Raw genomic sequence first — 20,701 nt, 5'->3', positions numbered from 1 at the left:
AGATGGTGAATTTTAAGCTCGGTAATGAAATGTGAAAAGTGGACTAATCAACATGACACGAGCGTGGGACAGAAAAAATCTGAGTCCCCGACAGGAATCGAACCCATGACATTTAACTGAGGCCGGCCTACTGCTAGGATCAGCACTGATGAAGTCATTCTAAGTGTGATAAATGAATAAAAATGGTAAATTTTAACTTCGACAGTGCTAATCCTAGCAGTATCCAGGACGCCTGTCACGCATAAACTCAGTTAAACGACCTGGCTGTTTATCAGTTTTCGTAACTCAGTGGATAGAGCGCCCGCCCAGTGTTCGGGAGGTCATGGGTTCGATTCCTGTCGGGAACTCAGATATTTTCTTTGTCCCACGTTCGAGTCATGTTGATTAATTCACTTTTCTGATTTTATAGTAATTCTTATTTCACCCTCAAAACGGCCTTGACGCAGGCATGAGGACAAGCGCATGCACAACTGAGCACAAGGATCAAACTTTTTCAGTACTTGCTTGCGTGCTTGCGCTTATGTTTGCGTTTGCGCTGCGACAAGTGAAAACGAAATACCGTTCAGGCATTACACAAGCACAAGGACATTTACCACACGTGGTCAAGTTTGGCCAATGAAAACACTGGATCCAGATTACCTCGCGCCTAAACAGTTTGGAAGGTTCGGATGATTTTGCTTGTGCTTGTGTTTGTGTCGAATTTCGTTTTAACTTAAGCCATCCCTATTACTTGCGCTTGTGCTTGCGTCGTTAGTGAAAACCAGGCTTTACAGACCGACATGGACTAAACATGTCCTATTATCATAGAAAAATAAAGCGTTATGACTAAATGCAAGGCGTTTCCTAACCCTGATGGGAAATGAGGGGACTGAAGGGGCTAATCCCGGCTTGAAGCGTATCAGAATACGAAGTCTCGTGAATGAACAAATAAAATTAGTCCTCATCCACGACTAAAATACATCGCACTAAAAACTTGAACTTGCAAATTGACGTTAATCATTATTGATACGATTCTTGATATTTCCATCCTAGCAGATTTTAAGAAAAAATTTCAGAATCCATATAATTTAAGATGTTCTCCTTTTCAGTTTCATCATCATTTTTCCGTTCTGCAAGTGGAGAATTGGGCCGTAAGCTCTCTGCCTCCAGGCTGTTCTGTCCTCCGCAGCCGATGCTGCTGCTGCCCATGTTCTTAAACCTTCCTTTTCCAGCTCCCTTTCGACAGTCCTTCTCCAAGTCTCGCGCGGTCGACCCCGTTTCCGTTTGCCTTCAGGTACCCATGTCAGAGCAATTCGTGGATGTGAGTGGTGATCCATTCTGACGACGTGCCCCACCCACGTCCATCTCCTCCTTGCCACTTGCTTGCTTATTGTCTCCATTCCTGCTCTTGCTCTAATCTCCTCGTTTCTTATCCGCATTGGCCAGTAGATCTTGAATATCCGACGAAGGCTCTTATGTAAGAACGCATCCAGTTTTTTCTCATCTGTTTTGGTCATTCGCTAACATTCACAACCATACAGCAACACCGAGATGACATTAGCTTTGAAAATTTTGATCTTAGTCTTGTAGGTAAATTGACTGTTCTTCGAGATCTTATCTAACTTACTATGTGCAGCCCTTGCTTTCCCTAGCCTTGCTTTGATGTCTTCTTCTGTGCCACCTGACTTGCTGATGTATGCACCCAAGTACACAAAACTTCCAACATCTTCAATATCGTGTTCGTCAACCTGAACATTCTCATTGCTGGTCGTGTTCAGTCTGAGGAGCTTTGTCTTTTCAGAGTTGATCTTCAAACCAGTTTTCTTGCTGTTAGTGCTGAGATTTTTCACTTTCTTTTGGATTTGACATTTCGTACTGGATGTAAGAGCAATGTCATCAGCAAAGTCCAAGTCGTCTAACTTGAACCACAATTTCCATCTAATGCCAGTGTTAGCGCCCGTTACTGTTCTTCTCATGATCCAGTCGATCACGAGTAAGAACAGAAACCCTGACATGTTACACCCCTGCTTTACGCCGGACTTCACATCAAACCAGTCCGTTTGACCTGTACCGTCAACAACCGCACATTGGCTATCATCATACATTACGTTGACCATTCTGAAAAGCTTCGACGGTATCCCATAATTCTCCATGATTTTCCACAAGGTTTTCCTGTGAACGCTGTCAAAAGCCTTTTCGTAGTCGACAAAGCATACATATAAGCTGGAGTTCCATTCCACTGTTTGCTCTACGATGTTCCTGAGAACGAATATCTGCTCTATCGTACTCCTTCCTTTCCTGAAACCAGCTTGCTCCTTCCGTAGCTTTGCATCAACACCACCTGATATTCTTCTGATCAATACCTTGCCCATCACTTTTGCAGCAACAGACATCAAAGTAATCCCCCGCCAGTTTCCACACTTGGTGAGATCCCCTTTTTTGGCAATCTTGACAATGAGACCCTTCCTCCAATCTGCGGGGACAATCTCACTGACCCATATCTCATGGAAAAGGTCGTGAAGTACGTCGACTGTCGTTGTAATGTCAGCCTTGAGCAGTTCAACTGACACGCAGTCTATGCCAGATGCTTTGCCTGCTTTCATGCTAATGATGGCGCTCCTGATCTCGGCTTTAGTTATGGGGCCTGATGGTATCTCTTCTATAACTTCCACGTCGCTAATCACTTCGGCCTCACGTTCTGGGTTGGGCCTATTCAGTATTTCAGCAAAGTGCTCTTTCCATCTTTGTTGCACCTCCTCTTCTTTTGTCAACAAATTGCCTTCCTTGTTCCTTACCATGTAAATTTTCTTTGGTGGCTCACAGCGCAGCCTTCTTGTAGCATCGTACACATCTTTCATCTGCCCACACTTAGCAGCATCCTCTCCCTCTTGTGCTATATTGTTAGCCCACTCTCTCTTATCCTTTCTCGCTTTTCTTCACTTCTAGATCTTTCTTCCTGTATTCCTGCTGCAGCCTTGCCCTAAGACGTTCCGACCTTGTGCCAGCTAACTTTTGCTTTAGCTGTTTCCTTTCTTCAATTCCCTTCCAGCTTTCTGGGCTGATCCAGCTCTTATTTTTCCTTGTTCTGTAGCCTAGCACATCCTTGGCCGTCTCACAGTAAGTGTCTTTGATCTTTTTCCACTTTTTCTCTACTTCGTTATCACGTGCTACTTCGCCCTCCTCTTCCTGTCCAGTATTCTCGTCACAATCATCTTCTAGCAGTAAACAGATGAACCTGTTCTTTAGTTCCAACTGAAATTGCTTCCTAATTTCAGGAACATTCAGCTTACCGGTCTCGTATCTTCTGACTTGTACTGCTCTCCTGCCTGTTCTGTTTAGCTTAAGCAGTGTCTTAGCAATCACAAGGTTGTGGTCACTTGCACAGTCTGCACCCCTATACGCCCTTACGTCCTGTACTGATCGTTTAAAATTGGATCTAACGATTACGTGATCGATCTGGTTGTGATATTGGCCATTTGGTGAAGTCCACGTGTATCTGTGTATTTCTTTGTGTGGGAACATAGTCGATGCAATAGCAAGATTGTTCAGTGCGCAGAATGACACAAAACGCTCCCCGTTGTCGCTCCTCTCTCCTGTCGTTTTCAGTTTACAAATATTCAATTATCTTCTCTCTTATCTGTACCTGGGTGGCACATACATGTAGGGCGTCGACAATACCGCTACCATTATTTGTTTAAAAATCATATATGTAAAAACAACGACTTATTCCCGAATACATCATCTTGGAAAGTTTAATTGTCGATATACGGTAGATATTATAATTTGCGTCATATTTTCTGAAGTAAAAGATAAAAATATAAGCAAGTAAAAACTAACGATATAATGTCCTAACATTTCGGCGACCTCATGATGCCATTATCAAATGAATGAATTAAACAGAGCGAGTTCAAAAGAGGTAAGACCTGTAGATTTACATAAACAAAGTTAAGTTGGATAATGGCGTCGCGAGGTCGCCGAAACGTCGGGACATTATATCGTTAATAGGTTTTACTTACTTCTAGATATGAATCTTTCTTTTTTTTTACCTATGTTGATTGTCAAAAGAAAGAATTAAAATGCAGATATTTCTATCCTGTGGTTTTCTCTTTCCGGTAACGGAAACAAGCACCAGTCAGTCTTCGTAGAGAAAGACAGCTGCTCGACTTTTAATACTACGTCTTTCAAAACAGTCAATGATTCATGTGGGCGGTATTGATATGTTTGTCAGTTGTTAAGAGGTCAAGTTTCGACAGTGATAGTTTATTAGTTCCACTTTGCACTAAGCCATCGTCATATCAATATGGCAACTGAAAACTTTACTAGAGATGGACTGCAGAAAACAGTTCAACATCTATTATGTTCGTCAGATTTAGTTGCAGGACTACACGGCCAGTTGACATTTCTTTCAGTATTATACTCGTTTCTGTCCGTTACTGCATTTCTTGGGAATGCTTTGATTCTTATTGCTCTTCACAAGGAGTCTTCACTTCATCCATCGTCCAAACTCTTGCTTCGTTGCCTTGCAACAACTGATCTCTGTGTTGGTCTAGTTACACAGCCTTTTGTGGTTACCTGTTGGATGTCTGCAGTAAATGCACATTGGAAGATTTGTCGCTACGCATTAGCCGCAAGCTTTACAACAGCCTATATTTTCTGTGGAGTATCTGTGCTGACACTGACTGCAATAAGCGTGGACAGACTTCTCGCCCTGTTGTTGGGACTGAGATACAGACAAGTTGTCACTTTACAGCGAACCTACGTGATCGTTATTACCTTTTGGATTGTGTCCGCTGTCATTTCAGCGATGCAATTTTGGAATCCCCTTATACCCTTATGGTGTGGTAACATAGCTACATCTCTGTGTCTAGTAACCTCAATCTTCTCGTACACAAAGATTTTCTTCACCCTCCGTCATCATCAAAATCATGTACAATACTTTGTTCAACAACCGAACCAAACAAATCAACTGAACATAGCGCGATACAAAAAGGCAGTGTTCAGTGCAATATGGCTGCAACTGACGATGGTCGCTTGTTACCTACCCCATGGTGTGGCGGCAGCTTTGGTGAGCAATAATGGACTAACTTCATTAGTTTATCACGCTTGGATATATACAGCCACTGTAGTTTACTTTAACTCATCACTAAACCCGATTCTTTACTGTTGGAAGCTAGAAGAAGTCAGACAAGCAGTGAAGGACACAATCAGATCAGTGCTTTGCCATTGTATTTCTAGTTAGCTCTTGTAGACCAATACGGTGAAAAGATAAAAAGTTAATTACTGATGTTCAAAGATGAAGATTTCATAAGAAAAGTTTGCCATAAGTTAAAAGTGGTGCGCAGGCATTTCAATTTATCGGTATCTCATGTTTGTTGGCCAAATTTTTCATTATTGTTGTAAATAAAACGTCTGCCGTTTTAAATGAACGACTGATGATTTTACAACTGTAAATAAAGAGACGAAAAATGCTGCCGTAGACTACAATGCACAGTGTTCAAAGACGGTCTGATTAAGATACGTAGTCAAAGGGTTTTGATGTTTCTTTTCGTTCATAACACGGGAAGAAAATTCTACCGAGATACCAAACGTTTCAGTCACCTATGAAATTGAATATTTTACGCACAGTCGGTTACGAAATAACTCAGAAATTTCGCCAATGATGTCTTTAGTAACTTCCTCAAATTCAACCCTTTCTAGGTAATTTATTATAAGGTGGTAGTTTGTACAAAATTATACCGTTGACTAATGCATATGCTAAATTGTTTTCGGAACATCAAAATTTTGAAGTTATATTTTGTCTTTAAGATGACACATACTTAGACAGCGTCAACACCACGGCGGAGAAATTTGAAAACGTAGCTTCATTTTTAGGTTAGGCCTGCCAACCACATTAATCCGTCACGAAAATGGAGTTTTTTGAAAACGCTCTTCAAACCGAATGAATTTGAAAACGTCGGCCTTTCGTTTTCGTGTCGCCGGAAAAGGTTTTGGAAACGGAGCTTTTGGACAACGATGACGTCACGATAATCATGTGACTTCCCTGAAGGAGTCCTCCCCAATGACTGGTCATTGTCGCGCTTTCAAATTTCTCCGGCGTAGTATGGACGGAGCCTAAGTTCTGCAGCTGCGAGGGCAAAAAAGCTTGGCTTAAAGGCTTGTTTTCACCTGCGCATATAGGTGGGATAAGCAAACATGTAGATGCACTAAGGTGGTTTAAGGAGCGTCCACTTTGGTAAGGAACGTTTGCAAACTAAGGCGCTAACTGTCAACATCTTATTGCGTATGTCGGAGAGTTTAAAGCAAATATGAGTTAATTCTTACAGTAGAAAAATGGTGATAAAGTGAACGGCAATGCAAGGAAAAAAGGCATGTTTTTCGACATATGTCCGCATTTTTGAAAAGGACAAATTTTACCGAGCGTTTCCTTGTCAGCTAGGCTCACGTCTGTTTTTTTGTTTATATTACTGTTTTTTTGTTTTTTTTTCATAATGTTTATTTTACGTGCGAAGCTTTTTTTTTGTAAACAACGCAAGCAGTAAAATGACTGACTTTTAATAAGTGATTTCCATTGAGAAAAGTTGTGAGGTTAAGCAAAAAGAGAAGTGTACGAGTGATCTCAGTTTGAATAAAATATCTTATCTTTTTCAAAAGCATTTCTTTTTTTTGAGCGAGTTGTCCACCCTAATTAAACTTTCGCCGGTCAAAGTGGCTATATCATCCGTGTCATTGGTATAAACGGTGGATGTTGTGAATCATCAGCAGTTTAAATTAGGGATGGCGGGCGATTGAAAGATCGAGGTGAGCCACCTGTAAATCGACCCACTGAAGTTCGAAATGCAAAGCGTTTTGCACACCGAAAGACGTTCGTGAATTCGAATTAACTTGACAACCATATTAAGCATACGCTTGTTCTCCTTTTTTGATAATTTCTAAATGAAAGAGCTCTTAAAACGAGGTTTATTTAGCAAATTATTCCACCAGAGCGCGATGGAAATGAGTTTGGTATAGTCATCTCATATCCAACAAGCGCGAGTGGAATAATTGCCAGTTTTATTAAAAACTATAGAAAACGTAAGTAAACGAAATAATTACGCAGACGCCATATTTGTAGAACATGGTATAATGGCTCATAGTCCATGATGGTTAAGCTATTGAAATCTCTTGAATTGCGTTATCCAATGATCCAGTTTTTAATAAATACATATATCGGTCAGCACCTTGTTTCGTCTAGCGAGTTTAACTGGGCTCTATGCTTTATGGCTCGCGTGTTTCTCTACCAAAGACAAAGGATTAAAATTGCGTCTGGTGCATTTTATCTCTCGCCCCCGCTCGTCGTGTAGATATTTCGGTTCTTTTCTTCGAAACTACGTATGTACGTTTCCTCTTTGGCAATTATTTGGGTTGCCTGTGTAAAGACACACTACTCGCATTTATTATCCTAACGAGTGGAGTAGAACAATGATCCATCGCGCACTACCTTAAAATTCTGAACTAAAATAATATCTCACCCCTTTCCTTCGCTGTATAATATCAAGGAAGAAGCTGTTGTTACTAGTTTTAAACGCAATTAAAATTCTTCAAAATTAAAGCTGGTTCAATCATTTGTGCAAACAAGAAAACAGCTTCGTGACATTTCGAATGAGCGCCCCGGCGCTTACTCGAGTAAGTAGCGCCTCTGTTAAACCCACCCGACTGGGAAGAGCACCAATTCGAACTGCAAGTTTGTTGCTCTACCCAGTTTGCGCTCGTCATGAATATATGAAGTTTCACTATGTGGTTCCATCTAGGGATTTTTCGCTTTCATTAAAGATGTAACCAAGGTACAGAGGGCAGAAAATTAAGACCGAGTCCTGCCCCTTGATGTAGCGAAGGAACTAGTGAACAAACGTTTAACTACCTTCTGTGGCCTAAGATAAAAAGAAAACGTGTTTAAAAGCTAAAGAATTTCACGTTTCTGTGAAACACACTTAGTTTCCCTCCACTACTGTCTCTCTATAGCGATCAATAATATGATGAATTTGAAGCCTGGCCTTTTTAGCAAAATAGCAACAGTATAACCTGTTAAAAACACCCTTAACGTTAGCTCCAAGTGCTTATGACTCAAAAATGAGTCCGCTGACTCTCCCCTTGTATCCGCCAATTTTTACTTAGCATATTTTAATACGACTTTTTGTTAAGTTTACGAAGGACATTTGGCCACTTTAATTTTTAAGAAAATTGATGGGGCTGCGAAACAGCTTCCAAAAGTGTTTAAAACTTTGTCAAAAGCTGAATCTTGGCATGGTTATTATAAGTCAATAATATCGCATCGGGTTCAACAAACTCTTTTTAAGTTTTAAGTTATAATCACTTATAGCCTCAAATTAAGGGTAGCTCTTGAAGTCAAAACAGTAATCATAACTTGTTTACCCTTGTTTGGTATTTTGTGGTGCCATAATTCAAGACTCTTTTGAAAAAGAATGATAGTGTTTATCTATTCAAGAACGAAAGCTGAAAAATACTGGAAACTGTGTCACATCATAACAATTAACTGAAAATTTAACCTTCCGTGTATTGATGCCAGGCCTTGCACGCACTTGCTTCGACTTGCGATGACTTGCGCTCACTTTGGTAGAGATCAAATTTGCACGCAAGTCGACTCAAGGTTTTCACCTAACCTAAGTCAACGCAAGGTAAGCGACGCTAATAGGAACCTATTAGCCAATGAAATACAGGATATGTCTGTACTGAAATGGGTTTTTCGCGGCTTTCGGCTACTTGCGAGGAAACTTGCGAATCTGTTTGGTCACCCAACGCAAGTCTTTTGACAAGTTCAACTTGCGGCTACTTGCGACTAACGAGTCCGTTTGGCCAGGGTTTTAAAGCACGAATTCACTACTATGCCTGTCTAGTAATGAAGATTGGAATATTTGTCACCACGCAAATAGTCAATAATGCATGTACTGACATGATGGAGCAAACTTGAACTGAATACAAGACGTTTGAGAAGTTTCAGCAGCGCTAGTTAACCGATTCCAGCTTGTTGTAAAGCTACAAATAGCCATTTTGCCGGTCAGTATGACAACAGCAAACTTTAGTGAGGATGGACAGCAGAAAAATAATATCTAAACATCCATTATGCTCCCCAGGATATTAATTAAGTGCTCGACTACACGGCCAGTTGATGTTGATTTCAGTTTAAAACTCTTTTCTGTCCGTTATTGTATTTCTTAGGAATGCCCTTATTCTAATTGCCCTTCACAAGGAGTCTTCACTTCATCCGCCGTCCAAACTCTTGCTAACTGAGATTTTAACCTTTCATAAACAGATGCAAATTACGACAATTGAAGTCATTAATAAAGCAGGTATTCCCTTCTATGCCTTCTTTGGGACATCGTCTGGACTTACTTTCATTTGCAAAGTAAATAAAGGGGACCTTATGTTAGCCAGAGTGCTAGGAAGGGAAATCTGTCGGTCATTTAAGTTTAAATAACAAAGAAACAGTAAAGCTGAAAAACGTCTCGTGTTCGATAACGTGAACAACATTCTGTACTCAGTGCTTTTGAAGCTTTGAAGAAATTATAAAGTATCTGTGCAAAGCTTTTATTTTCAGGGTAATATCAACTGTAACATAACACTCGCGTTTGATTGGTTCTCAGCCCACACTATTTCAGTTTAACAAATTGGCCGCTCAAGCAACTAATCAATGTCTTCAATAACAAAACAAAAAAGTGTCTAACAATAAGATGTCCAATTCTCAAAGCGTCCAATATTAAAGCGTCTGATAATGCTCTGTCCAATAACAGAATTGGCTTTATACTCGTGATTTCATAAATCGGAATCGCGGTTCACGTTCGGCGGATTTTATTAATAGAGAGGGTAAGCATGACGTTAACGGCAGACGGTAAACGGCAAAGACAACTTCTGATTTTCAGTTCTTTTCTTCTAATCCGTAAATATAGCCCACAAAAATGTAATAACGTCTCCTACTATTCATTGCAAATACAAATAATTTCACTCTTCTATACACACAGCTGAAGAGAGACGACAAACGTTTCATCTTTGCCGTTTGCCATTTCCCGTAAACGTCATGCTTAACCTCTCTACCAACTCGTACGATTAAGCCTGGTTTTCAGTACCGACGCAAACACAAGCGCAAGCGCAAGCGCAATTATAATAATTCTTATTTCATCGTGAAACCGGCCTTGACGCAGGCATAAGCACAAGCGCAAGCACAAGCACAAGGATCAAAATTTTTCCTTTTTCTTGCGCTGCAACAAGTGAAAACGAAATACCGCTCAGACATAACACAAGCACAAGGATATTTACCACACGTGGTTATGTTGGCCAATGAAAACACTGGATCCAGATTACCTCGCGGCTAAACAGTTTGGAAGGTTCGGATGATTTTGCTTGTGCTTGTGTTTGCGTCGAATTTCGGTTTCACTTGGGTCATCCCTATTGCTTGCGTTTGTGCTTACTCTTGTGCTTGCGTCTCTAGTGAAACCAGGCTTTGCAAAGCAACATGGACTCAAATCAGTCATAGAAAGTCATAGTTATCATTGAAAAACGTGATGATTAAGTGCGAAACGTTTCCTAACCCAGATGGGAAAAGTCGGGGCTAACCCCGGCTTGAAACGTCGCAGAATACCAAAATTTGTGAATGAACAAATAAAATAAGTCCTCATAGAAGACTAAAATACATCGCAATGAAAACTTGAACTTTCAAATTGAGGTTCATCATTCTTGATACGGTTCTCGATATTTCCATTCAAGCAGATTTTAAGAAAAAATTTCAGAATCCATATCACTTAAAAATGTTCTCGTTTTTATAAATATTCAGTTATCTTCTATCCTATCTGTACCTAGGTGGCACATACAGGTTGAGCTTCGACAATACCGCCACCATTATTTGTTTAGAAATCATATATCTAAAAATAACGACTAATTCGTTAATGCATCATCTAGGAAAATTTAATTGAGGATATCCAATAGATATGTGTCATATCTTCCGAAATAAAAACTAACGATATAATGTCCCAACATTTCGACGACCTCATGGTGACATTATCAAGGAATGAAGAAATTGTAGCAAGGTCAAAAGAGGTAAGACCTGTAGATTTGCATAAATGAAGTTAAGTTGGATAATGGCGTTACGAGGTCGCCGAAACATTAATAATATCGTTCATCCTTTTTACTTGTTTATGTATTTCAAAAGCATTATTAGTATAAAAAAATATTAACATAATCAGAATAGCTGAACAATAGATATGCATCTTTCTTTTTATTCACCTATGTTGATTATCAAAAGAAAGGAAATGCAGATATTTCTATCCTGTAGTCAGGTTTTCTCCTCCGCCAACAGAAACAAGCACCAGTCAGTCTTCGTATAATGGAAAGCCAGCTGCTCGACTTTTAATATTACGTCTTTCCAAACTATCAATGATTCATGTGGGTGGTATTGATATGTTTGTCAGTTGTTAAGAGGTCGAGTTTCGACAGTGTTAGTTTATCAGTTCCAGCTTGCAGTTAGCCATCGTCATATCAATATGGCAACCGAAAATTTTACTGGAGACGAACAGCAGCAAACAGTTGGACAACTATTATGTACGTCAGATTTAGCTGCAGGACTACACGGCCAGTTGACATCTCTTTCAGTTTTAAACTCTTTTCTGTCCCTAACTGCATTTCTTGGGAATGCTTTGATCCTTATTGCTCTTCGCAAAGAGTCTTCACTTCATCCACCGTCCAAACTCTTGCTTCGTTGCCTTGCAACCACTGATCTCTGTGTTGGTCTTATTACGCAGCCTTTTGTGGTTGCCTGTTGGATGTCTGCAGTAAATGCGCATTCGAAGATTTGTCGCTTCGCATCAGCCGCAGGCTTTACAACAGCCTATATTTTCTGTGGAGTATCTGTGCTGACACTGACTGCAATAAGCGTGGACAGACTTCTCGCCCTGTTGTTGGGACTGAGATACAGACAAGTTGTAACTTTACAGCGAACGCACGTGATCGTTATTACCTTTTGGGTTGTGTCCGCTGTCATTTCAGCGATGCAAATTTGGAATCCCCTTATAACCTTATTGTGCGGTAACATAGGTACATCTCTGTGTCTACTAACCTCAATCTTCTCGTACACAAAGATTTTCTTCACCCTCCGTCATCATCAAAATCAAGTACAACACCTTGTTCAACAAGAGAACCAAACAAATCAACTGAACATAGCGCGATACAAAAGGGCAGTGTCCACTGCAATATGGCTTCAACTGACGATGGTCGCTTGTTATCTACCCTATGGTATAGTGACGGCTTTGGCCCCTGATAGTGGACAAATTTCATCTATTTATTACACTTGGCGTTACGCATCAGTCACCGTATTTTTCTTTAACTCGTCATTAAACCCGATTTTTTACTGTTGGAAGATAGAAGAAGTCAGACAAGCAGTGAGAGACACTATTAGACAAATGCTTTGCCATTGCTTTTCGAGTTAGTTCTTGTAGACCGAGGCCGCAAAGAAAAGATAAAAGTTAATCATGTTTAAAAATTAAGATTTTTAAAGTTCTTGCAGACGTTGTCTTAGATTAAAGTGGTGTGTACTCAATTTTTCGTTATTACATGTTTCTGTCGCTAGTATGGTAGCCGTATTAAGGAAACATTTTCATCATTTTTGTAAATAAAAACAACTTGTTCTAAATGACGACCCCCTGACGACCTGTCACTTTACAATTGTAAATAAAGATTGAAAACAAAAAATTGCATCGTAATCTCTTCGTGTGAACTACATTAAACACTATTCAAACACGATATAATTGCGATAAGCGGTTTATTAGCAGGTTTTTATGTTTCTTTTCGTTCAAAACACAGGCAGAAGTTCTAAGGAGGTTGTTTAGCATTTTGGACACCAAAATAAATGCTGTCCCAGCGCACTCAGTCGGGAAAAGGTTGATAGAGCACAGTCGGTCACGAAATAACACTGAATTTCACCTCAGGCCCTATATTTTGATGTTTCTAAGACTAGCGTAAGAGCTATTGACTGACTCTTAGCCACATAAAAAGCTACTCTATAGGTCTAGTCAAAACATAAATAAGAAATAAAATAAATTACAATGAATAATATTGAAATGTGAAAAGTAGTGTATTATGCGCAAAAATAACAAACTTTTTCTCTATGATTAGTCTCTAGTTTTAGTTCACAAATTCAACGATTATTCACTAGCGATAAGTTTGTGCATATACATGGAATGACATAGAGATTTTTAGGATGATAATAGAGGTAGTTTTACAAAATTATGAATTCGTTATTGAGGCGTATACTAAATATTCTTGGGAAGATGAGAATGTTTGGAAATGTTTTAAAGATACGAGAGCAATATCACTTAAATTACTAGCATGCCAAAATTAAAACAGACAGGTTGAGTATTTTTTCATGTGAAGCAGCAACTTATTGTGCGCCAAAATTGCAAAGCTTCGTTCCATTGAGTGACTGATCTTTCAACTGTTTAAAATTTGAGGATTGAATTGTGAAATATTAAATCTCTCGCCCTAAAATCAATCTTCTCAAACCGCGCTATTTTAATGTTTCTGGTGGAAAAATCTTATTTCAAGACAGCTCTTCTGTCTTTGGTAAGAATTGTATATTTATTTATTCCAGTGACCTGCTGTTAGGTGACTTTTTTAGCGTTTTCAAACAAAGGTGCTAACTATCTTACTGCATTTGTGAATTTTCCTTATGCATTAAATTCTTATGCGTTGGTCTTGGCTTAGAACAAGAATGACATATATAAATGTATTGTGTAAAAATGGCGATTAACCTATTAAATGGAGAGGAAGACAAGAAATTATTTTCTCCGTCGACCGGCTTAAACATTTATGAAACGGACAAATATTTACTACTTCCTCGATAATAATTTTTACCAGCACGACCAACTTAATTACCGTTGTCGTTGCTGTCAATAGACGCTCAAAAAAGCCGTTGGAGGATCTCCATCTACATTTTACATATGGCATTGCAAGCTGAGAGAGGTTTATGACCACGCGCATTTGAAACACGGCGCGAACAACCCGTCAATGAACAGATGAAGTTAATCCTCACACAGTTCTAATAATACATCGAAAATCTCAAGGAAACTGAGAGTAAAGAACTAAACAAAAGTCTTCTAAGAGGACGTGTGGTTACTGGATAGTAAATAACCAAAATGGTGCAAAAAAAAGAGTTGTGGAGTTTCAGCTTTGTTGCAAAGTATTGTTTTTAAATTTGAGTGCTTGACATTAATGTCCCCTGCATTATTGTGCGCAGCGTTAGGGATCTTTATTCAATTCGTGCACAAGCCCAAGCACAAGCGCAAACATAATAATTCTTGATGAATGAATAAAGATGGTGAACTTTAAGCTCGCTAATGAAATGTGAAAAGTGGACTAATCAACATGACACGAGCGTATGACAAAGAAGAATCCGAGTCCCCGACAGGAATCGAACCCATGACATTTAACTGAGTCCGGCCTACTGCTAGGATCAGCACTGTTGAAGTCATTCTAAGTGTGATAAATGAATAAAGATGGTAAATTTTAACTTCGACATTGCTGATCCTAGCAGTACGCAGGACGCCTGTCACGCATAAACTCAGTTAAACGACCTTACTGTTCATGAGTTTTCGTAGTTCAGTGGATAGAGCGCCCGCCCAGTGTTCGGGAGGTCATGGGTTCGTATCCTGTCGGGAACTCAGATATTTTCTTTGTCCCACGTTCGAGTCATGTTAATTAGTTCACTTTTCTGATTTCATAATAATTCTTATTTCACCCTCAAAACGGCCTTGACGCAGGCATAAGGATAAGCGCAAGCACAACTGATCACAAGGATCAAACTTTTTCAGTACTTTTTCTTATGCTTGCGCTTATGTTTGCGTTTGCGCTGCGACAAGTGAAAACGAAATACCGTTCAGGCATTACACAAGCACAAGGACATTTACCACACGTGGTTAAGTTTGGCCAATGAAAACACTGGATCCAGATTACCTCGCGCCTAAACAGTTTGGAAGGTTCGGATGATTTTGCTTGTGCTTGTGTTTGTGTCGAATTTCGTTTTCACTTGGGTCATCCCTATTACTTACGCTTTTGCTTGCGTTTATGCTTGCGCTTGTGCTTGCGCTTTTGCTTTCGCTTGCGCTTGCGCTTGTGCTTGCTCTTGTACTTGCGTCGCTAGTGAAAACCAGGCTTTATAGACCGACGTGGACTAAACAGTCCTATTATAACTAAGTGCAAGGCGTTTCCTAACCCTAATGGGAAATAAGGGGACTGAAAGGGCTAACCCAGACTTGAAACGTGGCAGAATACGAAATCTCGTGAATGAGCAAATAAAATTAGTCCTCATATACGACTGAAATACATCGTACTGAAAACTTAAACTTTCAAATTGAGGTTAATCATTATTGATACGAATCTTGATATTTCCATTCCAGCAGATTTTAAGAAAAAATTTCAGAATCCATATAATTCAAAATGTTCTCGTTTTAAATTTACAAATATTCAATTATCTTCTCTCCTATCTGTACCTGGGTGGCACATACATGAAGGGCTTCGACAATACCGCTACCATTATTTGTTTATTCACCTATGTTGATTATCAAAAGAAAGGAAATACAGATATTTCTATCCTGTGGTTTTCCCTTTCCGGTAACGGAAACAAGCACCAGTCAGTCTTCGTAGAGAAAGACAGCTGCTCGACTTTTAATATTACGTTTTTCCAAACAGTCCATGATTCATGTGGGCGGTATTGATATGTTTGCCAGTTCTTAAGAGGTCGAGTTTCGACAGTGATAGTTTATCAGTTCCACCTTGCAGTTAGCCATCGTCATATCAATATGGCAACTGAAAACTTTACTAGAGATGGACTGCAGAAAACAGTTCAACATCTATTATGTTCGTCAGATTTAGCTGCAGGACTACACGGCCAGTTGACATTTGTTTCAGTTTTAAACTCTTTACTGTTGGAAGATAGAAGAAGTCAGACAAGCAGTGAGAGACACTATTAGACAAATGCTTTGCCATTGCTTTTCGAGTTAGTTCTTGTAGACCGAGGCCGCAAAGAAAAGATAAAAGTTAATCATGTTTAAAGATTAAGATTTTTAAAGTTCTTGCAGAGGTTGTCCTAGATTAAAGTGGTGTGTACTTAATTTTTCAGTATTACATGTTTCTGTCGCTAGTATGGTAGCCTTATTAAGGAAAGAATTTCAACATTTTTGTAAATAAAAGCAACTTGTTTCAAATGACGACACCGTGACGGCTTGTAACTTTGAAACTGTAAATAAAGATTAAAAGCAAGAAATTACGTCGCAACCTCTCACGTGGACGACGTTAAATATTATTCAAACACGATATAATTGCGATAAGCAGTTCAGAAGAAGGGTGTTATGTTTCTTTTCGTTCAAAACACAGGCAGAAAGTTCTAAGGAGGTTGTTCAGCATTTTGGACACGAAAATAAATACTTTCCTAGCGCACTCAGTCGGGAAAAGATTGATAGAGCACAGTCGTTCACGACTGACAACACTGAAATTCTTCCTAAGGCCCTATTTTGATGTTTCTAAGACTAGCATAAGAGTAAGACTTGACTGTGACTGACTCTTACTACATAGAAAGCTATTTTACAGGTCTAGTCACAACATAAATAAGAAATAAAATAAATTACAATGAAAAATATTAAAATTTGAAAAATAATTTATTATGCACAAAAATAACAGTGATGATTAGTCTTTAGCTATAGCTCACAAATTCAACGATTATTGACTAGCGATAAGTTTATGCATATACATGGAATTACACAGAGATATATAAAATCATAATAGATACCGTAACGGTAGTTTTTAGAAAATTATGAATTCGTTATTGAGGCGTATACTCAATTTATTTGGGAAGGTGAAAATGTTTGGAAATGTTTTAAAGATGGCGCATGTTTCTTCAGCGAGAGCAATATAAGTTAAATTACTAGCATACCAAAATTAAAGCTGACAGGTAGAGTATTTTTTCATGTGAAGTAGCAATTTATTATGCGCCAAAATTGCAAAGCTTTGTTCGATTGAGTGACTGAACTTTCACCTGTTTAAAATTTGAGAATTGAAATGTGAAATGTTAAATTTCTCGCCCTAAAATCAATCTTCTCAAATTCCGCCAATAAAACTTTGTTTGAAGACAGCTCTTCTGTCTTTGATACGAATTGTATATTTATTTATTCCAGTGACCTGCTGTTAGGTGACCTTTTTAGCGTTTTCAAACAAAGGTGCCAACTATCTTGCAGCATTTATGGATTTTCCTTATCCGTTAAATGCGTTTTCGTTGGTCTTGGCTTAGAAAAAGAATGACGTAAAATTTAATGTATTGTGTAAAAATGGCGATTAGCCTATTAAATGAGGAGGAAGACAGGAAATTATTTGCTCCGTCGACCGGCTTAAACATTTTTAAAACGGACAAATATTTACTACTTCCTCGATAATAATTTGTACCACAACGAGCAACTTAATTACCGTTGTCGTTGCTGTCAATAGACGCTCATAAACGCCGTCGGATTATCTTCATTTACATTTTACATACGGTATTGCAAGCTGAGAGAGGCGTATGACCACGCGCATTTGAAATACGGCGCGAACAACTCGTCAATGAACAGATGAAGTTAATCCTTACACACTTTTAAAATACATCGAAAGTGTCAGGGAAACTGACAGTAAAAAGCTAAACAAAAGTCTTCTAAGAGGACATGTGGTCACTGGATGGTGAATAACCAAAATGCTGCAAAAAAAAAGAGTTGCGGACTTTAAGAATTGTTTTAAATTTGAGTGCTTGACATTAATGTCCTCTGCATCATATATTGTGCGCAGTGTTAGGGACCTTTATTCGATTCGTGGACAAGCCCAAGCACAAGCGCAAACATAATAATTATTGACAACTGAATAAAGATGGTGAATTTTAAGCTCGGTAATGAAATGTGAAAAGTGGACTAATCAACATGACACGAGCGTGGGACAGAAAAAATCTGAGTCCCCCACAGGAATCGAACCCATGACATTTAACTGAGTCCGGCCTACTGCTAGGATCAGCACTATTGAAGTCATTCTAAGTGTGATAAATGAATAAAAATGGTAAATTTTAACTTCGACAGTGCTAATCCTAGCAGTATCTAGGACGTTAAACGACCTGGCTGTTTATCAGTTTTCGTAACTCAGTGGATAGAGCGCCGGCCCAGTGTTCGGGAGGTCATGGGTTCGATTCCTGTCGGGAACTCAGATTTTTTCTTTGTCCCACGTTCGAGTCATGTTGATTAATTCACTTTTCTGATTTTATAGTAATTCTTATTTCACCCTCAAAACGGCCTTGACGTAGGCATAAGGACAAGCGCATGCACAACTGAGCACAAGCATCAAACTTTTTCAGTACTTGCTTGCGTGCTTGCGCTTATGTTTGCGTTTGCGCTGCGACAAGTGAAAACGAAATACCGTTCAGGCATTACACAAGCACAAGGACATTTACCACACGTGGTCAAGTTTGGCCAATGAAAACACTGGATCCAGATTACCTCGCGCCTAAACAGTTTGGAAGGTTCGGATGATTTTGCTTGTGCTTGTGTTTGTGTCGAATTTCGTTTTAACTTGGGCCATCCCTATTACTTGCGCTTGTGCTTGCGTCGTTAGTGAAAACCAGACTTTACAGACCGACATGGACTAAACATGTCCTATTATCATAGAAAAATTAAGCGTTATCACTAAATGCAAGGCGTTTCCTAACCCTGATGGGAAATGAGCGGACTGAAGGGGCTAATCCTGGCTTGAAGCGTATCAGAATACGAAATCTCGTGAATGAACAAATAAAATTAGTCCTCATCCACGACTAAAATACATCGCACTAAAAACTTGAACTTGCAAATTGACGTTAATCATTATTGATACGATTCTTGATATTTCCATTCTAGCAGATTTTAAGAAAAAATTTCAGAATCCATATAATTTAAGATTATTCTCGTTTTCAGTTTCATCATCATTTATCCGTTCCCCAAGTGCAGAATTGGGCCGTAAGCTCTCTGCCTCCAGGCTGTTCTGTCCTCCGCAGCCGATGCTGCTGCTGCCCATGTTCTTAAACCTTCCTTTTCCAGCTCCCTTTCGACAGTCCTTCTCCAAGTCTCGCGCGGTCGACCCCGTTTCCGTTTGCCTTCAGGTACCCATGTCAGAGCAATTCGTGGATGTGAATGGTGATCCATTCTGAGGACGTAACCCAGCCACGTCCATCTCCTCCTTGCCACTTGCTTGCTTATTGTCTCCATTCCTGCTCTTGCTCTAATCTCCTCGTTTGTTATCCTCATTGGCCAGTAGATCTTTAATATCCGACGAAGGCTCTTATGTAAGAACGCATCCAGTTTTTTCTCATCTGTTTTGGTCATTCGCCAACAATCACAACCATACAGCAACACCGAGATGACATTAGCTTTGAAAATTTTGATCTTAGTCTTGTAGGTAAATTGACTGTTCTTCCAGATCTTATCTAACTTACTATGTGCAGCCCTTGCTTTCCCTAGCCTTGCTTTGATGTCTTCTTCTGTGCCACCTGACTTGCTGATGTATGCACCCAAGTACACAAAACTTCCTACATCTTCAATATCGTGTTCGTCAACCTGAACATTCTCATTGCTGGTCGTGTTCAGTCTGAGGAGTTTTGTCTTTTCAGAGTTGATCTTCAAACCAGTTTTCTTGCTCTTAGTGCTGAGATTTTTCACTTTCTTTTGGATTTGACATTTCGTACTGGATGGAAGAGCAATGTCATCAGCAAAGTCCAAGTCGTCTAACTTGAACCACAATTTCCATCTAATGCCAGTGTTAGCGCCCGTTACTGTTCTTCTCATGATCCAGTCGATCACGAGTAAGAACAGAAACCCTGACATGTTACACCCCTGCTTTACGCCGGACTTCACATCAAACCAGTCCGTTTGACCTGTACCGTCAACAACCGCACATTGGCTATCATCATACATTACGTTGACCATTCTGAAAAGCTTCGACGGTATCCCATAACTCTCCATGATTTTCCACAAGGTTTTCCTGTGAACGCTGTCAAAAGCCTTTTCGTAGTCGACAAAGCATACAGATAAGCTGGAGTTCCATTCCACTGCTTGCTCTACGATGTTCCTGACAACGAATATCTGCTCTATCGTACTCCTTCCTTTCCTGAAACCAGCTTGCTCCTTCCGTAGCTTTGCATCAACACCACCTGATATTCTTCTGATCAACAATTGCCCATCACTTTTGCAGCAACAGACATCAAAGTAATCCCCCGCCAGTTTCCACACTTGGTGAGATCCCCTTTTTTGGCAATCTTGACAATGAGACCCTTCCTCTAATCTGCGGGGACAATCTCACTGACTCATATCTCATGGAAAAGGTCGTGAAGTACGTCGACTGTCGTTGTAATGTCAGCCTTGAGCAGTTCTACTGACACGCAGTCTATGCCAGATGCTTTGCCTGCTTTCATGCTAATGATGGCGCTCCTGATCTCGGCTTTAGTTATGGGGCCTGATGGTATCTCTTCTATAACTTCCATGTCGCTAATCACTTCGGCCTCACGTTCTGGGTTGGGCCTATTCAGTATTTCAGCAAAGTGCTCTTTCCATCTTTGTTGCACCTCCTCTTCTTTTGTCAACAAATTGCCTTCCTTGTTCCTTACCATGTCAATTTTCTTTGGTGGCTTACAGCACAGCCTTCTTGTAGCATC

At 39.7% G+C, this 20,701-nt stretch overlaps 3 protein-coding genes across 3 annotated transcripts; 1 reads left to right on the top strand and 2 right to left on the bottom strand.

Moving 5' to 3' along the window:
• Nucleotides 1-1,067: 1,067 nt before the first annotated feature.
• On the bottom strand, nucleotides 1,068-1,496 carry LOC145482481 (uncharacterized). Its single transcript, XM_081461083.1, has one exon. The coding sequence runs from the start codon at nucleotides 1,494-1,496 to the stop codon at nucleotides 1,068-1,070; it is 429 nt and encodes a 142-aa protein (XP_081317209.1).
• Nucleotides 1,497-2,895: 1,399 nt separating this feature from the next.
• LOC145482480 (uncharacterized) lies at nucleotides 2,896-3,501 on the bottom strand. The gene has a single exon (XM_081461081.1). The coding sequence runs from the start codon at nucleotides 3,499-3,501 to the stop codon at nucleotides 2,896-2,898; it is 606 nt and encodes a 201-aa protein (XP_081317207.1).
• A 778-nt stretch (nucleotides 3,502-4,279) lies between these two features.
• On the top strand, nucleotides 4,280-5,407 carry LOC145483154 (trace amine-associated receptor 9-like). Its single transcript, XM_081461747.1, has one exon. It carries the CDS (start codon nucleotides 4,280-4,282, stop codon nucleotides 5,216-5,218), a length of 939 nt encoding a protein of 312 aa, XP_081317873.1. The 3' UTR covers nucleotides 5,219-5,407.
• Nucleotides 5,408-20,701: the final 15,294 nt, after the last annotated feature.

The sequence above is a fragment of the Orbicella franksi genome, chromosome 3 (genome assembly GCF_964199315.1).
Source record: "Orbicella franksi chromosome 3, jaOrbFran1.1, whole genome shotgun sequence".
NCBI lineage: Eukaryota > Metazoa > Cnidaria > Anthozoa > Scleractinia > Merulinidae > Orbicella > Orbicella franksi.
This window is presented reverse-complemented; position numbering and strand designations above follow the sequence as displayed.